Source organism: Triturus cristatus, chromosome 1_1, assembly GCF_964204655.1.
Source record: "Triturus cristatus chromosome 1_1, aTriCri1.1, whole genome shotgun sequence".
Lineage (NCBI taxonomy): Eukaryota > Metazoa > Chordata > Amphibia > Caudata > Salamandridae > Triturus > Triturus cristatus.
Window position 1 is genome coordinate 16,439,924 of NC_140579.1, and position 13,226 is coordinate 16,453,149.

The following is a 13,226-nucleotide window of genomic DNA, read 5'->3' on the forward strand; positions in this document are numbered from 1 at the left end:
ATAGCACATCCGAACCCAATGGCGGAAAAAAACAATCTGAGGATGGAGAGGATGCCCATGCGCACTGTAGTCCAGGGGAGGAGTCACCTATCCAAGGATACTTCGAAGACTCTTCCAGGACAACAACGTGCAAACATCCGGACCCAACACTAGGCGGCGATCTATGCACAGATATGAATTCAGCAGCCCACATGCCTCGAACGAACTGGTATACAGTATTTGCTTTTCATCCATAGGATCACATTGTCGCCTCTAAAAAATGCACTAAGTGTCGACTTTTAAAAACTGCAAATATTTCTACCTCGAAACGTACTTACCCGATTGTATCGATTCTGGTGCCTAAATATAAATAAGGATGCATGTTATTTTGATAAATTGGTGTGGATCTCCTTATTGAGTGTGTGCATCATCTATGGACGGCGTGTGTATTTTGCAGATGTCGAACACTCCTCTCTGATGAGCCTACGGCTGCTCGACCACACTACCCCCTAGAAGAGCACCTTGGGATTGCTAGAGCAAGCCCCTGAGCACGAGTACGGGAATACCTGGCTTCTTTGTACAGTGCACCTCTTTGTGGTATACTATATAAAGAGCCAGCTTCCTACAATAAGTGTATTACACAGTGAGGTCACACAACAACACCATATAGTACACAAGTACTCATAGAATTCTATCCCAACTTTCCCGGCTCCTCGGAGTAGGGCAAAAGTCCTGAAGTGATGATGTGTTCAATTCTAGCCTAATGAACAAGAGTGCTGACAGGGCTCCAGGTGAGATTTGGGAACACTGATAGAAAAGACCAGGGTGAACAGCAAGGATGCGGTCGACTGCAAATGGCACCACACCAGCTCCGCAGACACTGCTTTCCACAGCCAGTGGACCATAACAGTAATACCGGACCTTCTGAGATGGGCGGCATCACCTTCATAAAGATTCACGGCGACGATCGTAGGCCAAAGGGGAGGACCGCAAACTGGTAGTAAGTGGATCCTACCATCAATCACAGATACCTCCTGTGAGATTTCAAGATCACTATACGGTAACAGGCATCTTGCACGTCGAGAGAGACCATCACGTCTTACGCTTCCAGGGCTAGAAGAAAATGAGTCAAAGTTCAAGACCCTGAGGTCTAAGACAAGAGAAAGACCGTCATTCTTGGCAACCAGGTAGTACTGAGGATGGCACTCTTGACCAATCTCCTGCTCTGCACCAACACCAGTGCTCCTTTCTGCCGAAGGACTGCCACCTCCTGCTGCAAAATATAGAGATGCTCGTCTGTCCGACGGGAACGTGCAGGAGGGAGAGACCTGATGGAAGGGTACCTACGACATCAATTTGAAGGACCCACTGGTCCATGGTTATGGCCTTCGAGACCTGTAGAATGGAGGCTACCCATTCTCCAACCACTCTCACATGCTATAATAAGGGCAAAATTCAGCTGCTTCCCAGGTGGGACGGTGAAGGAGGCTGCCTGTGTGGTGGTGACGGAAGCTGCCTGTGTGGTGGTGATGGAAGCTGCCTGTGTGGTGGTGACGGAAGCTGCCTGTGTGGTGGTGACGGAGGCTGCCTGTGTGGTGGTGACGGAAGCTGCCTGTGTGGTGGTGACGGAGGCTGCCTGTGTGGTGGTGACGGAGGCTGCCTGTGTGGTGGTGACGGAGGCTGCCTGTGTGGTGGTGACGGAGGCTGCCTGTGTGGTGGTGACGGAGGCTGCCTGTGTGGTGGTGACGGAGGCTGCCTGTGAGGTGATGCAGCCTCTGCCTTTTCCACGGGTCCTATAAAGCCTTATCTGCGTATTCTGGGGTTGCCGCTAGGACTGTGAGAAGCCCTGAAATTTCTAAAACTGTTGGTAATCTTGTTTGGGATGCCGAAGTCCTAAGGAGCGTGCCATATATCGGTTGCCCTTAAAATGCTCAAATGCCAAATCGACCTTCACCCTAAATAGTCTGGCGTCGTCAAACAACACTGAACTGAACTGGACATCCAAGGAGAAACCAGAAGTCCTAAGCCAATGCCATAGAAGAACCTATAGTCCTTGTTACAGGGTCTGACGTGTCCACACCTGATTCGATGATCAGTCAGGAAGCTGTATCGTCATGACTGGCTATCTCGGAGAAGTGCCTCTGCAGAAGTTCGAGCAGGTTCAGGACTTTACGACAAATGGGTTTGTCATATTCTACGGTGCGTATGTTTCACTCCCTGAGTGACACATAGCGTTAGGGGACTTTAGGGTCAGGCTGCCCGCTGGAAACACCTTACCTTTGTCCCCCAGGTTTTAGATTCCCCTATATGCTAGAGATGCAGAGAGCTCTCCTCGGGAGAACTTTGAAACGCAGGAAGACTGGACCACCACACTCTAAAGTGAAGGATAGTCAGAAAGAAAGCTTAGGTCACCTGGTGTGGGCCCGTAAAACCTGGCCATTGTTCGCTTTACTGCTTTTGAAGAGGATGCTTTGTCCCCAGTATTTATGAGGGGATCTAATAAAGCCTCATTGAAATGAACGACTGGTTCCACTGCCCGAGTGGAAAGATGGAGCATCTCTGTACGCTTGCTTTTGCTTACACAGAGGGGTGTGGGAGCTCAAAGATTTCATTTGATTTCCTAGCCACGGTGTGGTATGAGGCTACTTCTGGAGCGAGGACAGGATGTATTCAACATCTCAAGGTCAGGAAAATTATTAGTCACTAGAATCGTTATCTATCCTAGGTTCATCCTAAAGATTGGAATCGATGTCGCACACGGTATGCATAGTGTCCCTGAGGCTAGAGCCATGTGCCTCGTCTCCCTCTTTTGCTGCATCTCCAGCAAATGTTGAGCCTCCTGCCTTGATTGGAGACGCATCTCCTTGGGTTCAGAAAGAGGACTCTACACCTGTAATGGTACCATCAGAGTTGGAGGTGCAGGAGCTGGGAAGACATGCCGTATGGTGTGCTACAGATGCTAACATTGAAGGCTGCACTGCAGGGAAAGGCAGGAGCAGGAAAGGGGCTAGTGAAACAGAGAACCCCCATGAGTGGAAGTCCAAACGGCACTCTGACAGGTCCAGCGACCATAGATCTCCTGAAAACCTCAAACATTACAATCGCAAGGAACGCTCGATCCATGCCTGGAACAAGAACGATGTGTGGGCCCTGCAGATGGATCCTGAGGAGAGTGAAGAGGAGGGGCTATCAGTATCCAGCCAGGGGAGATATTGCTATCTATCTCCACCAAATGCCGGCTTCCCCACGCTCCACAGGTTCCCGAAAATCTTCAAGTGGCTCCCCATCAGCATCAGGTGCACCGTCGCTCAGGCACTCGTCACCAGCCACCTGGACTATGGCACCACCCTCTATGCTGGGGCCACCTCAGCTGCTGAACAGACCAGACCATTCTGAAAGCAGCAGCCTGGCTCGTCCTCGACCTCCAGAGGCGAACCCACATCACCCCCAAATTCAGAACACTCCAATGGCTCCCCATCCACAAGAGGTGCCAGTTCAAAATGCTGACCCAAGCCTACAGGGCCCTGCACAACTACGGACCAGCCTCCCTTAACCACAGGCTGAACTTTCACCAACCCATCAGATATCTGCGCTCTGCATACCTCGCACACACTCCTCGCTTCCGCCGAAGCAGGAGCGGCGGGTGCTCATTCTCTCACCTGCCAGTCAAGATTTAGAACGACCTCCCAATTACCTCTGGATATCCTCCCCAACCATTGAGGAGATCAGAAACGGGGTAAAAACCTGGCTGTTCTACTGATCAGACCCAGCAGCAGCTACAACCAGCGCCTGGATACCCTAACGGGTGATAAGCATAGCTTTACAAATCCTAACTGATTGATTAATGTGGTTCTCAAGACGACTCCACTCGAGTAGAACATCATCCGGGGATTCACCATGTCTCTCGCTCTGGGGACTCGCCATGTCTCTCGCTATGGCGCCTCTTCTTTTGCGTGTCTCTTTTCTGCAGTGATGACTTCTAAGCCTGGGACCCGGGGCAGCCGGAGGATTGGAGAGACCTGTAGCGGTGATGGCAACTGTCTGACGCCATCTTGTCTCGGGAGGCTGCCGTGCCACCTCGGAAGAGAGGGCTGCTTTGAGACGCGGACAAGGGCTCACCCCGAACTGATCACAGTGGTGGGTGCCTCCCCATGAGCCCCGCAAAAAGGGGTGCCCCTGCAGCTGAACGGAGATAGTCCCTGTTGCAGCCGCTGGTGCTCTGATGCGGCGTGGGCCTAATGAGGCCCTAGGGGCTGGACCGTCACCTCCCTACTTGAACAAGTACCCCCTGTCCCCAGAGCGTTGAAGAACTGGGCACCGGAGGGAGATGAGCTTACGGACAACTTCCTGGAGAGCGGCAGTGGGTCCTTGCTGCGGATCGGCATTGTGGACAGCGGCAACGCGCCCTCGTCGGTGAGTGCAGAGGAAGGGGCGGGACAGGCGCCCCAAACATAGGCTTGCGGAAAGCAGCAGGCGAGGGAAGGCAGATACCAGGGACTTCCATTAGTTAAAGGCAGAGACGCTGCAGAGGCCTCACGACATCAGTAGGCCCCTTGGTCCTGGATGCCCGGGCCCCTGTGGTGCCTGGGGGCACATTCCCCTGCCACTGAAAGCACGAGGTGGGAGAGGAGTGCCAGAGACTTGATGAGCCAACGCTGGAGGCGGTAAGCGATGGGACACCATCAGGACCCGCCAAAGGTGGAAGGCCAACTATTGTCCGAACACAGTTTGGAAGCGTACCGTGGCCGTGCTTTAAATAGGGCACATCAGGTTGCCATTGCTAATGGTCATGTAGAGAACACCCCAGATATCCTGACCAGATCTCTGGCGGAAGCCAAAACTTTGCTGGGGCTCCCAGACAACTCAGAAAGTGGGTGCTTCTCTGCCTCGGAGCCACTCAAGGCCAGACCTCAAGCCTAAATAGTCCACGGTCCCACTGCGACAGCCTGATAAATGACAGGAAGAGTTATCCTCACAAGAAACAAAGCATGACATTATCCAGCACTTACAGACTCTTAGCGCTAGAACCTCTCCTGTCCGTTCCACTGCCGAGTCCCTATGACTCCACATGGTATCTGGCACAACCATGTCTCCACAAGGCTGAAATACAACTGTATCTTTTTACCCGTCCTGCTGCCAGTGATGATGGGGCCTCGGAGATGGGGGGGGGGAGAGCCAAGATGATTGGCCTTTGGCACATCCGTGGATTTCTGATGGCCGCTCCCCAACAACTTTATCTTCTGGAGGATGACTCCTCCGGCAGGTTTGGAGCGCCTCGGTGCTGGCTTCTGCGACATGAAGTCATGGTTGAATCCTGTTGGTCTGTTGTTGTTTATCTGTTATGTTATGTTCCCTGTTGTAGGTCGTAAATTTATGCTGTGGGCCAGATGCAACGGTGTGTAGCCACTCTTGTTGCCTGTGGGGGGTGAGGACGGGGCATGACCCATGGTTTACTTTCGAACCCCTGCATGATCCCATTGACGATCCATCGATAAGACAGGTGCCCGCGCGTTGGCTTGCTGTTACCGTAGATGGGAAGAGACTGAGCAAGGTTAGTCCCACTCACTGCAGACTGGTTGCTCGATCAAGCTTAATCACCCTCCTACGCACATAACATCTCATGCACACACCCAAACTCTATGTCCACCCTAGGTGACCTTAAACTGATTTCTCTGAATGTGCAGGGCTTAAACTCCCCAAACAAACGAAAGCAAATCTGGCACTATGTTCTTCAGCATGACCCAGATGTCCTTTTGCTCCAAGAAACCCACTTAATGGGGGCCGATCGCCATCCAAAATACCCCAGGCGAACCTGGGCATACACGACCACTAGGACGCTGGGAGAGGGCATTCTTTGCAGGGCAAGCTTCTATACCTCACTAGTAAAGGAGATGCGTGATAAAGTTTGTTCCCTCTCGCTACATCTACTCTGGGGACAACGCAAATCGACAATACTCAATCTCTATGACCCACATGCTTCCCAGTATCCTGCAAGAGTAACTCGATGGAGTGGAAGGTGATGACAGTCTGTGGCGATTTCAACCTGGTGTGGCACCCTTCACTAGATCGAAGCGGAACGACATTTCACAACACTGGGGCAATGTCCCCGCGTTTAAAGAGGGACATAGAGGTTCGCGGACTTGTAGAGTCATGGCGCTACAAGCACCCTGACATGTAGACGACTATTCCAAATCACATGTTCATGCTTCCTACTCCCGCATAGATTACACCTTTGTCACCCCTTCCCTACTCCATTGCCTAAGTACTGTGGAACTCTCAGACATCTCAATGCCTCATGCTCATAGAATTCACATGCTTTAGTCTGCCAAAACTTAGGGCCCTCCAGCTCTTCGAATGAAGATACCCCACCCCCCCACTACCCTAGCGATCCGTGTGACATAGTGTGCCTGCCTTTCCCCCTCCTATTGGATGATACTGCCCCTTGTGTGCACTCCTACTCGGAGATAGACCGAGAACGGTTTAGATTTTGTTTGCTCGGTCTTCACCAGTTCATTTGTACCAGTGCTAATCTGAGCTTCGCCTGCCCAAATAAGAGAGGTTGCTTGATATTAAATTTCAATGTACTCGCAGTAGTTTCACAAACGGATGGTGTAAAGTATGACAATTTGCATTGATACTGCAAAGCTCAATATTATTCTCTACTGCATGTACCTCCCTCCATCAGCATTGCTATTTCTAGGTTGTCCCTTGCACTAGTTATTATGGGACAATACTACTCTGAACTTAAACTGCCAACAAGAGGATGCTTGAGCCTTAATGTGAACGTGCTAGCAGTAGTTCCACAATCATATGATAGAATTTAACAGTTTGCATGGATACTGCCAAACTCAACTTTACCTTTTACTGACCTGCAACTCCTTTCATTAGCATTGTTATGTACATATGGTACCTTGTGTTTATTAATAAAAAAGACTTCTAGTAAGAAACGTTTCGGGATCCAGTCTGGAGCCGGAGATATTTAAAGGCGAGGAATCTACATTAAGACGTATATATTAGAATTACAGGTCTTGAACACTGGGCAGCACGTTCTAGTGTGCAGGTAGCTCATACAGCTATGAGTATAAGAGTCAAATTACATGCATGTGTGTGGAGTTACAGATGGCTATATGAGGAGCACAGTGTGCCCTAAGGCCTCGTCTAAATTGAGTCGGCTGTTACGGATGAAGGAAGTTAATTTATAAGGGCTGTGTGCATACTGGTGTGCAGTTTCCATGTTGGAAATAGGATTGTGCACGTGGAGGTTTGTGATTTTACAGATAACACCTTGGAGGGCGTGGAAGGCATAGTCAAAATGAATCCTTGACACAGTGCAGTTATTACACAGGGACTGTGTGTGAGCACAATTCTAAATCAGGCCGAAGAGTGAAAGTTCAGTGAAAATATTAAAGGGGGAGGCTAGTGTGCGTCTCTGGAGCCAAATCACACCTGTACCACCAGGCCCAGGATGGAATAATTCAAGTATGGATCTGTTTGGGCTGTGACTGTGTACATGGAAGAAGGGATGGACATTTGCGGGCTGTGGAAGTACATGGAAGAAGGGTGTACGCCTCTCTCATGGTCATTACGGATTTGTACGATAGTTTAATCCATTCTGAGTATTTTAATCTTGTTTTTACTCCACTGAACCAATGGTACTAACACCTGAAACCGATCATTGGCAGGTGAAATGTTCGGGACTGGACACCATGTTGTAATTACCCGGAGCGAGATTTTCACCGGATACGCGAGGTGTGTTTGTAGAGGTGGTGTACCACAAGTATGAATTAGGCCACGAAGGTGAGAATTCACTGGATTTGTTAAGGGTGTGTGTGTGAATGCCGGTAAGTGCCTGTATCTGCATGTCTGAAGCCAAGGTTTACTCGTACCATGCAGGCCCAATATGGGAGGGCTCAGTGGCGGAGGGTTGGGGAAGGTGAATTTCACGGTGTACTCTCTCGGGCGCTTCAGCAGCTCTGCAGGCTCATTTGCCTCTTCGTCTGGGTTCTTCTTCCGGCCTTTCTGCTGTTTCCGCGTCAGAGCTTCTTTCGTCTGCTTCTCCTGTGGATGGATTATACAGAAGAAGTCTCTCAGTGGTCATCACAGAGAAGCTGCAATAGTGCGCGCCTCATTTCATTTAAAGTAACTTGAATGTTCAACACCATGAAACAATGACCAAGACTAGAGGATGCCCTTGTAGGAACCTCTAATAATAAAGAACCTTTCGAAACAATTCAAAAGATATTAAATGAAGTGTTTAGATATCAGAAAGTAATGATGACAGCTGATTAATCTTCATGAGATTGCGCTAAACAGTACAACTGCTTCAACAGCTAGACAGTGGTTGAGTAAGCACAACTAACAAACTGGGAACATACAGAGGAGGTGCAGCAGACGAATGGATACGAGACTATAAAATACAGCAAGTTAACGAACTTAAAAATGGGGGAAAAAGGAATGACAATTCAAACTACCACAGCACATTGTTATTCAGTCACATTCAAACACAAGGAGTGAAGACTGACAAGTCATTCTCTCACAGATTGTGTTCACTGTCCGTACATGTGTATTTACAGTACAGTCCACTCACAGATCGTGTTATATAGTATAGTCCTCAGCTCACAGTTCGTGTTCACCATTGGTGCGCATGCACGTATAATATAATCCACTCACAGATCGTGTTCATTGTCGGTACGCATGCATGTACAGTATAGCCTACAAACAGATCGTGCTCGCTGTCCGTACGCATGTACTTATAGTATAGTCCACTCTTCATTGTTCATTAGGACGCTGCTCACGACAAAGGCACCTCACAGCCCTTGGAATGAACGTGGACAGAATCCCTCTATGCCAGACTGAACCAGTAACAAATATTCAGGACACTCGATGGCCTTATTCAAAGTAAGTGCAGGAAGCAGACTCTTTATATAGTGGACCACCGTGTTAAGTCCACGCAAACCCCAAAGAAATTACAGAGGCACAAATGACACCCCAAATGCTCTCTTTTGTGTTAGTGTGAGCGAGCAATTAGGCACATCAGAGGGCAGTGCTAAGCATTTATTGTACACACAAAGACAGTAGGTAAGACACTCAATACATAAATCTAAAACCAATTTATAAAAATCACTTTTATATAAATTTAGATACCAAGATCATAGGAGTCAGGTAAGTACTTTTTGAGTTTTAAGAAGTTGCAATTTTTGGGAGCGGTAGTGTTATCCTATGGGGGAAACATATACTGCATTCGGGCACTTAACAGGAACTTACGGGACTGTTCTTCTGGACTTAAGGTGAGAATGGGACAAGTTCCAAGGCCACAACAACAGGTCACCTTGGAAGGCTCTGGGGCGTCTGGGTGCAGAGGTGTGTTACGGTGTCGGGTCCCCCATTCACTTCAATAAGGAACGGTCCGATCAGACAGATACTGCAAGCTGGAACTGAGGGGTTCGATCCTCAAAAAGCTCGGGCATGTGGGGAAACCATTGGTCCACTTCTCCTCGGGCTGGGAGGCTTAGGTGCAGTGGTGTCTTTCGGCGTCGGGCTCAGTGCTGGAGCCGCTCAGGGTTGGAGAGGGGCCTGCAGAAAAGGATGCAGGAGGCAAATGAAAGTCTAGTCTGGTCAGGCCGAATGATGGGCACGGCTCTAGTGAGTCTCAGGACCCTGTGCGCACCGTCACCTCCCTCTGACTCGGGCTGTGGGGTGCGGGTGTCGAGGCACTTTAAGGTGTCGGGTGGCAGTGGTCGGGGACTCACTCTTGGTCTTCAGTTTCTGCAGAGGGGGGCAAACAGAGCAGTTGGGCCACACTTGCTGTTGGTCTCACTGTCTTTGAAGTTTCCTGATGCACAAGTCGGCCCTCAGCGTTGGTGCCCGGTCTAGACATATCAAGTCTTGGCTGCTGCAAGGGGTCCAGTACCTCAGGTATTGGTGTTGTGCAGCTCTGGTTGATCCTGGCGTCCCCACACTTGGAGAGGGCGGATCTGACCTGTAATAGCACGGTTACCTCTTCCAGAGCGGCTGCTATGTCGGTAGTCCCGGTGAGCAGCAGGTCGGTGTTCAGACGTTGCTTTTTTGGTGCCTGAGGCTGCAGGGGAGTAGCTCCTCTACTGTAAGGGAGTTTCTTTGGCAATTGGCGAAGCACAGTCAGCCCTTCGGGTTTCTTGGAGTCTGCAGAGTGGCAGGACGATTCAGTTGTCCACGGGTATCGGGTGCAGCAGGCAGGCTGAGGCCAAGCCAGTTATTCTCCTCTGTTCTCGGGACAGCAGTCTTATTTGTCCACTCCTTTTTTGCCCGTCGAAATCTGAGATCCTGGTACCAGAGGGTCCCCTAAATATTCAGTTTATGGTACATTAAGGGGAGTGAAGGGTAGTAGCCAATGGGTTACTTAACCCAGGGGTCACTACACCCCCTAGATGACAACTTCCTTTGGCGAGTGGGCATCACCCCGTCCCAGAAGTCCTAATTTCACTACACACAAGATGGTTGGATTCCAAACTTCATTTTCACTTTGGGCTGGCCACCGTATAAGTGTACTCCGCATGGCAGTGCTACATGCGTCCTGCATAGCTAATTTACCTGCCTTTCCTGGGACCAGATTGGGGCAAGCCTCTTGCCTTGATATGGTGATTTAGCAGCCTTCCTAGAGGGAGAGGTGATAACACCTCTCTCCGGAGCAGGCATTATTTCTGTCATTTGAGAGCATGGCTCTCACCTGCCAGAGGGTCACAAACTCCTCTGTGGTGGCAGGCTCGACGGGACCAGTAAGCCAGCACCCTAGAGGGCTGGTAGGTTTCAAGGGGGTACCTCTAAGGTACCCTCTGAGTGTATGTATTAATAAATCCATCACTGGACTCAGTGGGTTTATTAACACAAGGTGTTTGATACCAAACACTATAGGTTTCAGTGAAGCCATTATGTAGCTGGGAAACTCATTTCAACCAGTTCCCAATACATACCTTAAGATGGTTTCCCTGTTCACTTGTACGGTCAGTAATTGAATTGACCAGCACAGGGGCATATCTGCTCATGCAGGTATGTCCTCACATGTAATATAATGTACCCTGCCTTAGGGCTAGGAGGCCTGTGTAGGGTTGACTTACAAATATTACATGCAATGTTAGGGGACATGGCACACCAGTGTGTGCTATGTTGCGTTTTCATTTTTTAGAGCACCTTGTCACGCAGCCTGCAGTGGCAGTCTGTAGGAGTTTGGTGGTGGGTCACTTAGAGTGGCACAAGATATGCTGCAGCTCTTAAGGACCCTCTTTAGTACCCATGTCCTAGGTATCAGAGGTACCACTTACTAGGGACATACAGAGGTGCTAAAGGCCTGAACACTTGGGGATCAAGTGACCAGTTGTCCTGTTTTGGGGAAAGAGCACGGGCACTGGGTACCTGGTTAGCAGGAACCGAGTGCACTTCAGCCAAAGTTGCATCAAATACAAGGCAAACAGTGGTGGTGGTGGGGCTATTGCAACAAAGATCCAGTTTCCTACGGTTAGCACCGACATTAATGAATTGTTTTGGATAGTTACAATACATTTACTCCTGACTATGTCACTTTCCCTTGTACCCACTGTAAAAAAAAGATAATCTTATTGCGCTCGACTCCAAAGGATCGCAACTCCTCATAGCTGGCGATAGAGCACATTAGCACAGTCCATATCTGCATCCATGACAGTAGCGGATGCGTTGTTGTGTTCTCGTATGATCACCTTCGCTGACGCACTCTTTTCTTCCGTCAGGAGTTCCATATGCAGGTGATGTCACTCCACATTAGCACAGTCCATATCTGCATCCATCACAGTAGCGGATGCGTTGCTGTGTTCTCGTATGATCACCTTCGCTGACGCACTCTTTTCTTCCGTCAGGAGTTCCATATGCAGGTGATGTCACTCCACATTCACTCATCAAGACAGAGCTTTTGCTGCTTTAATGGACATTGCTGCAATGAACTCACTCTCAAAGCATCGATCGGCCTCCATCTTGATCAGATGGAGTTACGGTACGCATGACTGGTCTGCATATCCTCCATGGCGTCACCACTGGAACGAGTCCATCTGGGCATGGGTGACCTGTAAGTCTAGACCCTTGGGAGTGGGCTAAAGGTGCTCTGCCATCCTCTGCGGACCCAGCAGAACCAAAGCATCTCCTCTGCTGCGCGGCACAACGACAACTAAACCGAAGCATCAGCACTGGGACGTGTCGCAAAGACCTGCAGCCCATTGGAAATGCTGCTGCGCAAGCCTCAGCGCACTGGCCTTACATCGCTCATCAACAGCAGCCTCGACGATTATGCAGGGCTCCGCATCGCAGCCCCTCGGAACTGACACCACCCCAACTGCGCATCGTATCCTCGACACTGGACTTCAAATCACAAGTCCTGTGACAGGATCTTCGATGACTACGCAGGCCCTCGCATTGCAGCCTCGCTGCACCTCTGAACTGACGCAATGCTTTGGCTGCACGATGCATGTCAGGATTTAAGGAACTCTCTTCAGCAGGCCTAACTGGGTCCCTGGATCCAGCCCGTAGTCGAACATGGTCAGCCTGAACTTGTGACTTTGCCCTGGTCCAGAGCAATCAGAAACCTACAGCTGGCGTTTTATTTTGTGCTTTTTGGTGCCATTTTCACTATAATCTTCAACATTGCATATCTCCATTTCTACGGATTGGATTTTTGTTGTTTTCGTCTTGTTTTAATTATTCAAGAAAGTACTATTTTTTCTAAACTTGGTGTGGGATCCTTTTTGTCTGATGTTTTCACTTTATTACGGTCTTTGGTGTTGTACCAATACTTTACACATTGCCTGTAACTTAAGTCAGACTGCTCTTTGCCAAGATACCAGAGGGTTGAGCACAGATTAATTTAGAGTTGATTTCTGCGTCACACAGACGGGGTTTGTGGTTGCTGCTTGACCAGAGCTCACATCCCAGTCAACCAATAACTCAATTTCCTACAAACATGGACTACAGCCACAAGCAGGCTTTTGCCCTGAATGGACTATTCCCCAAATGTACACAAGCTTCTAAAAGTTGTCCATGTTGCTTAGACGTAACCACCACACAGACACTGCAGCTACTCACCGCCTGCTTCGATGATTTGCCCCCCGCCTTCAGGTCCTTCAGCTTCTTCTCCTGCTTATCGTACAGTTTCTGCATCTCCTTTTGCTTCTGCTGGTACATCTTCTTAAAGGTATCTGGAATTCAAAGGCAGATTTTAGGGGACGTGGGAAGCTGTGTACAGAGGGACA

At 49.5% G+C, this 13,226-nt stretch overlaps 1 protein-coding gene across 1 annotated transcript in view; it reads right to left on the bottom strand.

Annotated features, from left to right (window-relative positions):
• ABCF1 (ATP binding cassette subfamily F member 1) overlaps positions 1-13,226 on the bottom strand; it is a 272,552-nt gene that overhangs the window by 97,153 nt on the left and 162,173 nt on the right. Inside the window, exons 21-22 of the mRNA XM_085637078.1 lie at positions 13,060-13,172; positions 7,866-8,037 (exon numbers count right to left, since the gene is read on the bottom strand). Of these exons, the coding sequence (XP_085493204.1) occupies positions 7,866-8,037; positions 13,060-13,172 (285 nt within the window). The remainder of the gene's footprint in view (positions 1-7,865; positions 8,038-13,059; positions 13,173-13,226) is intronic.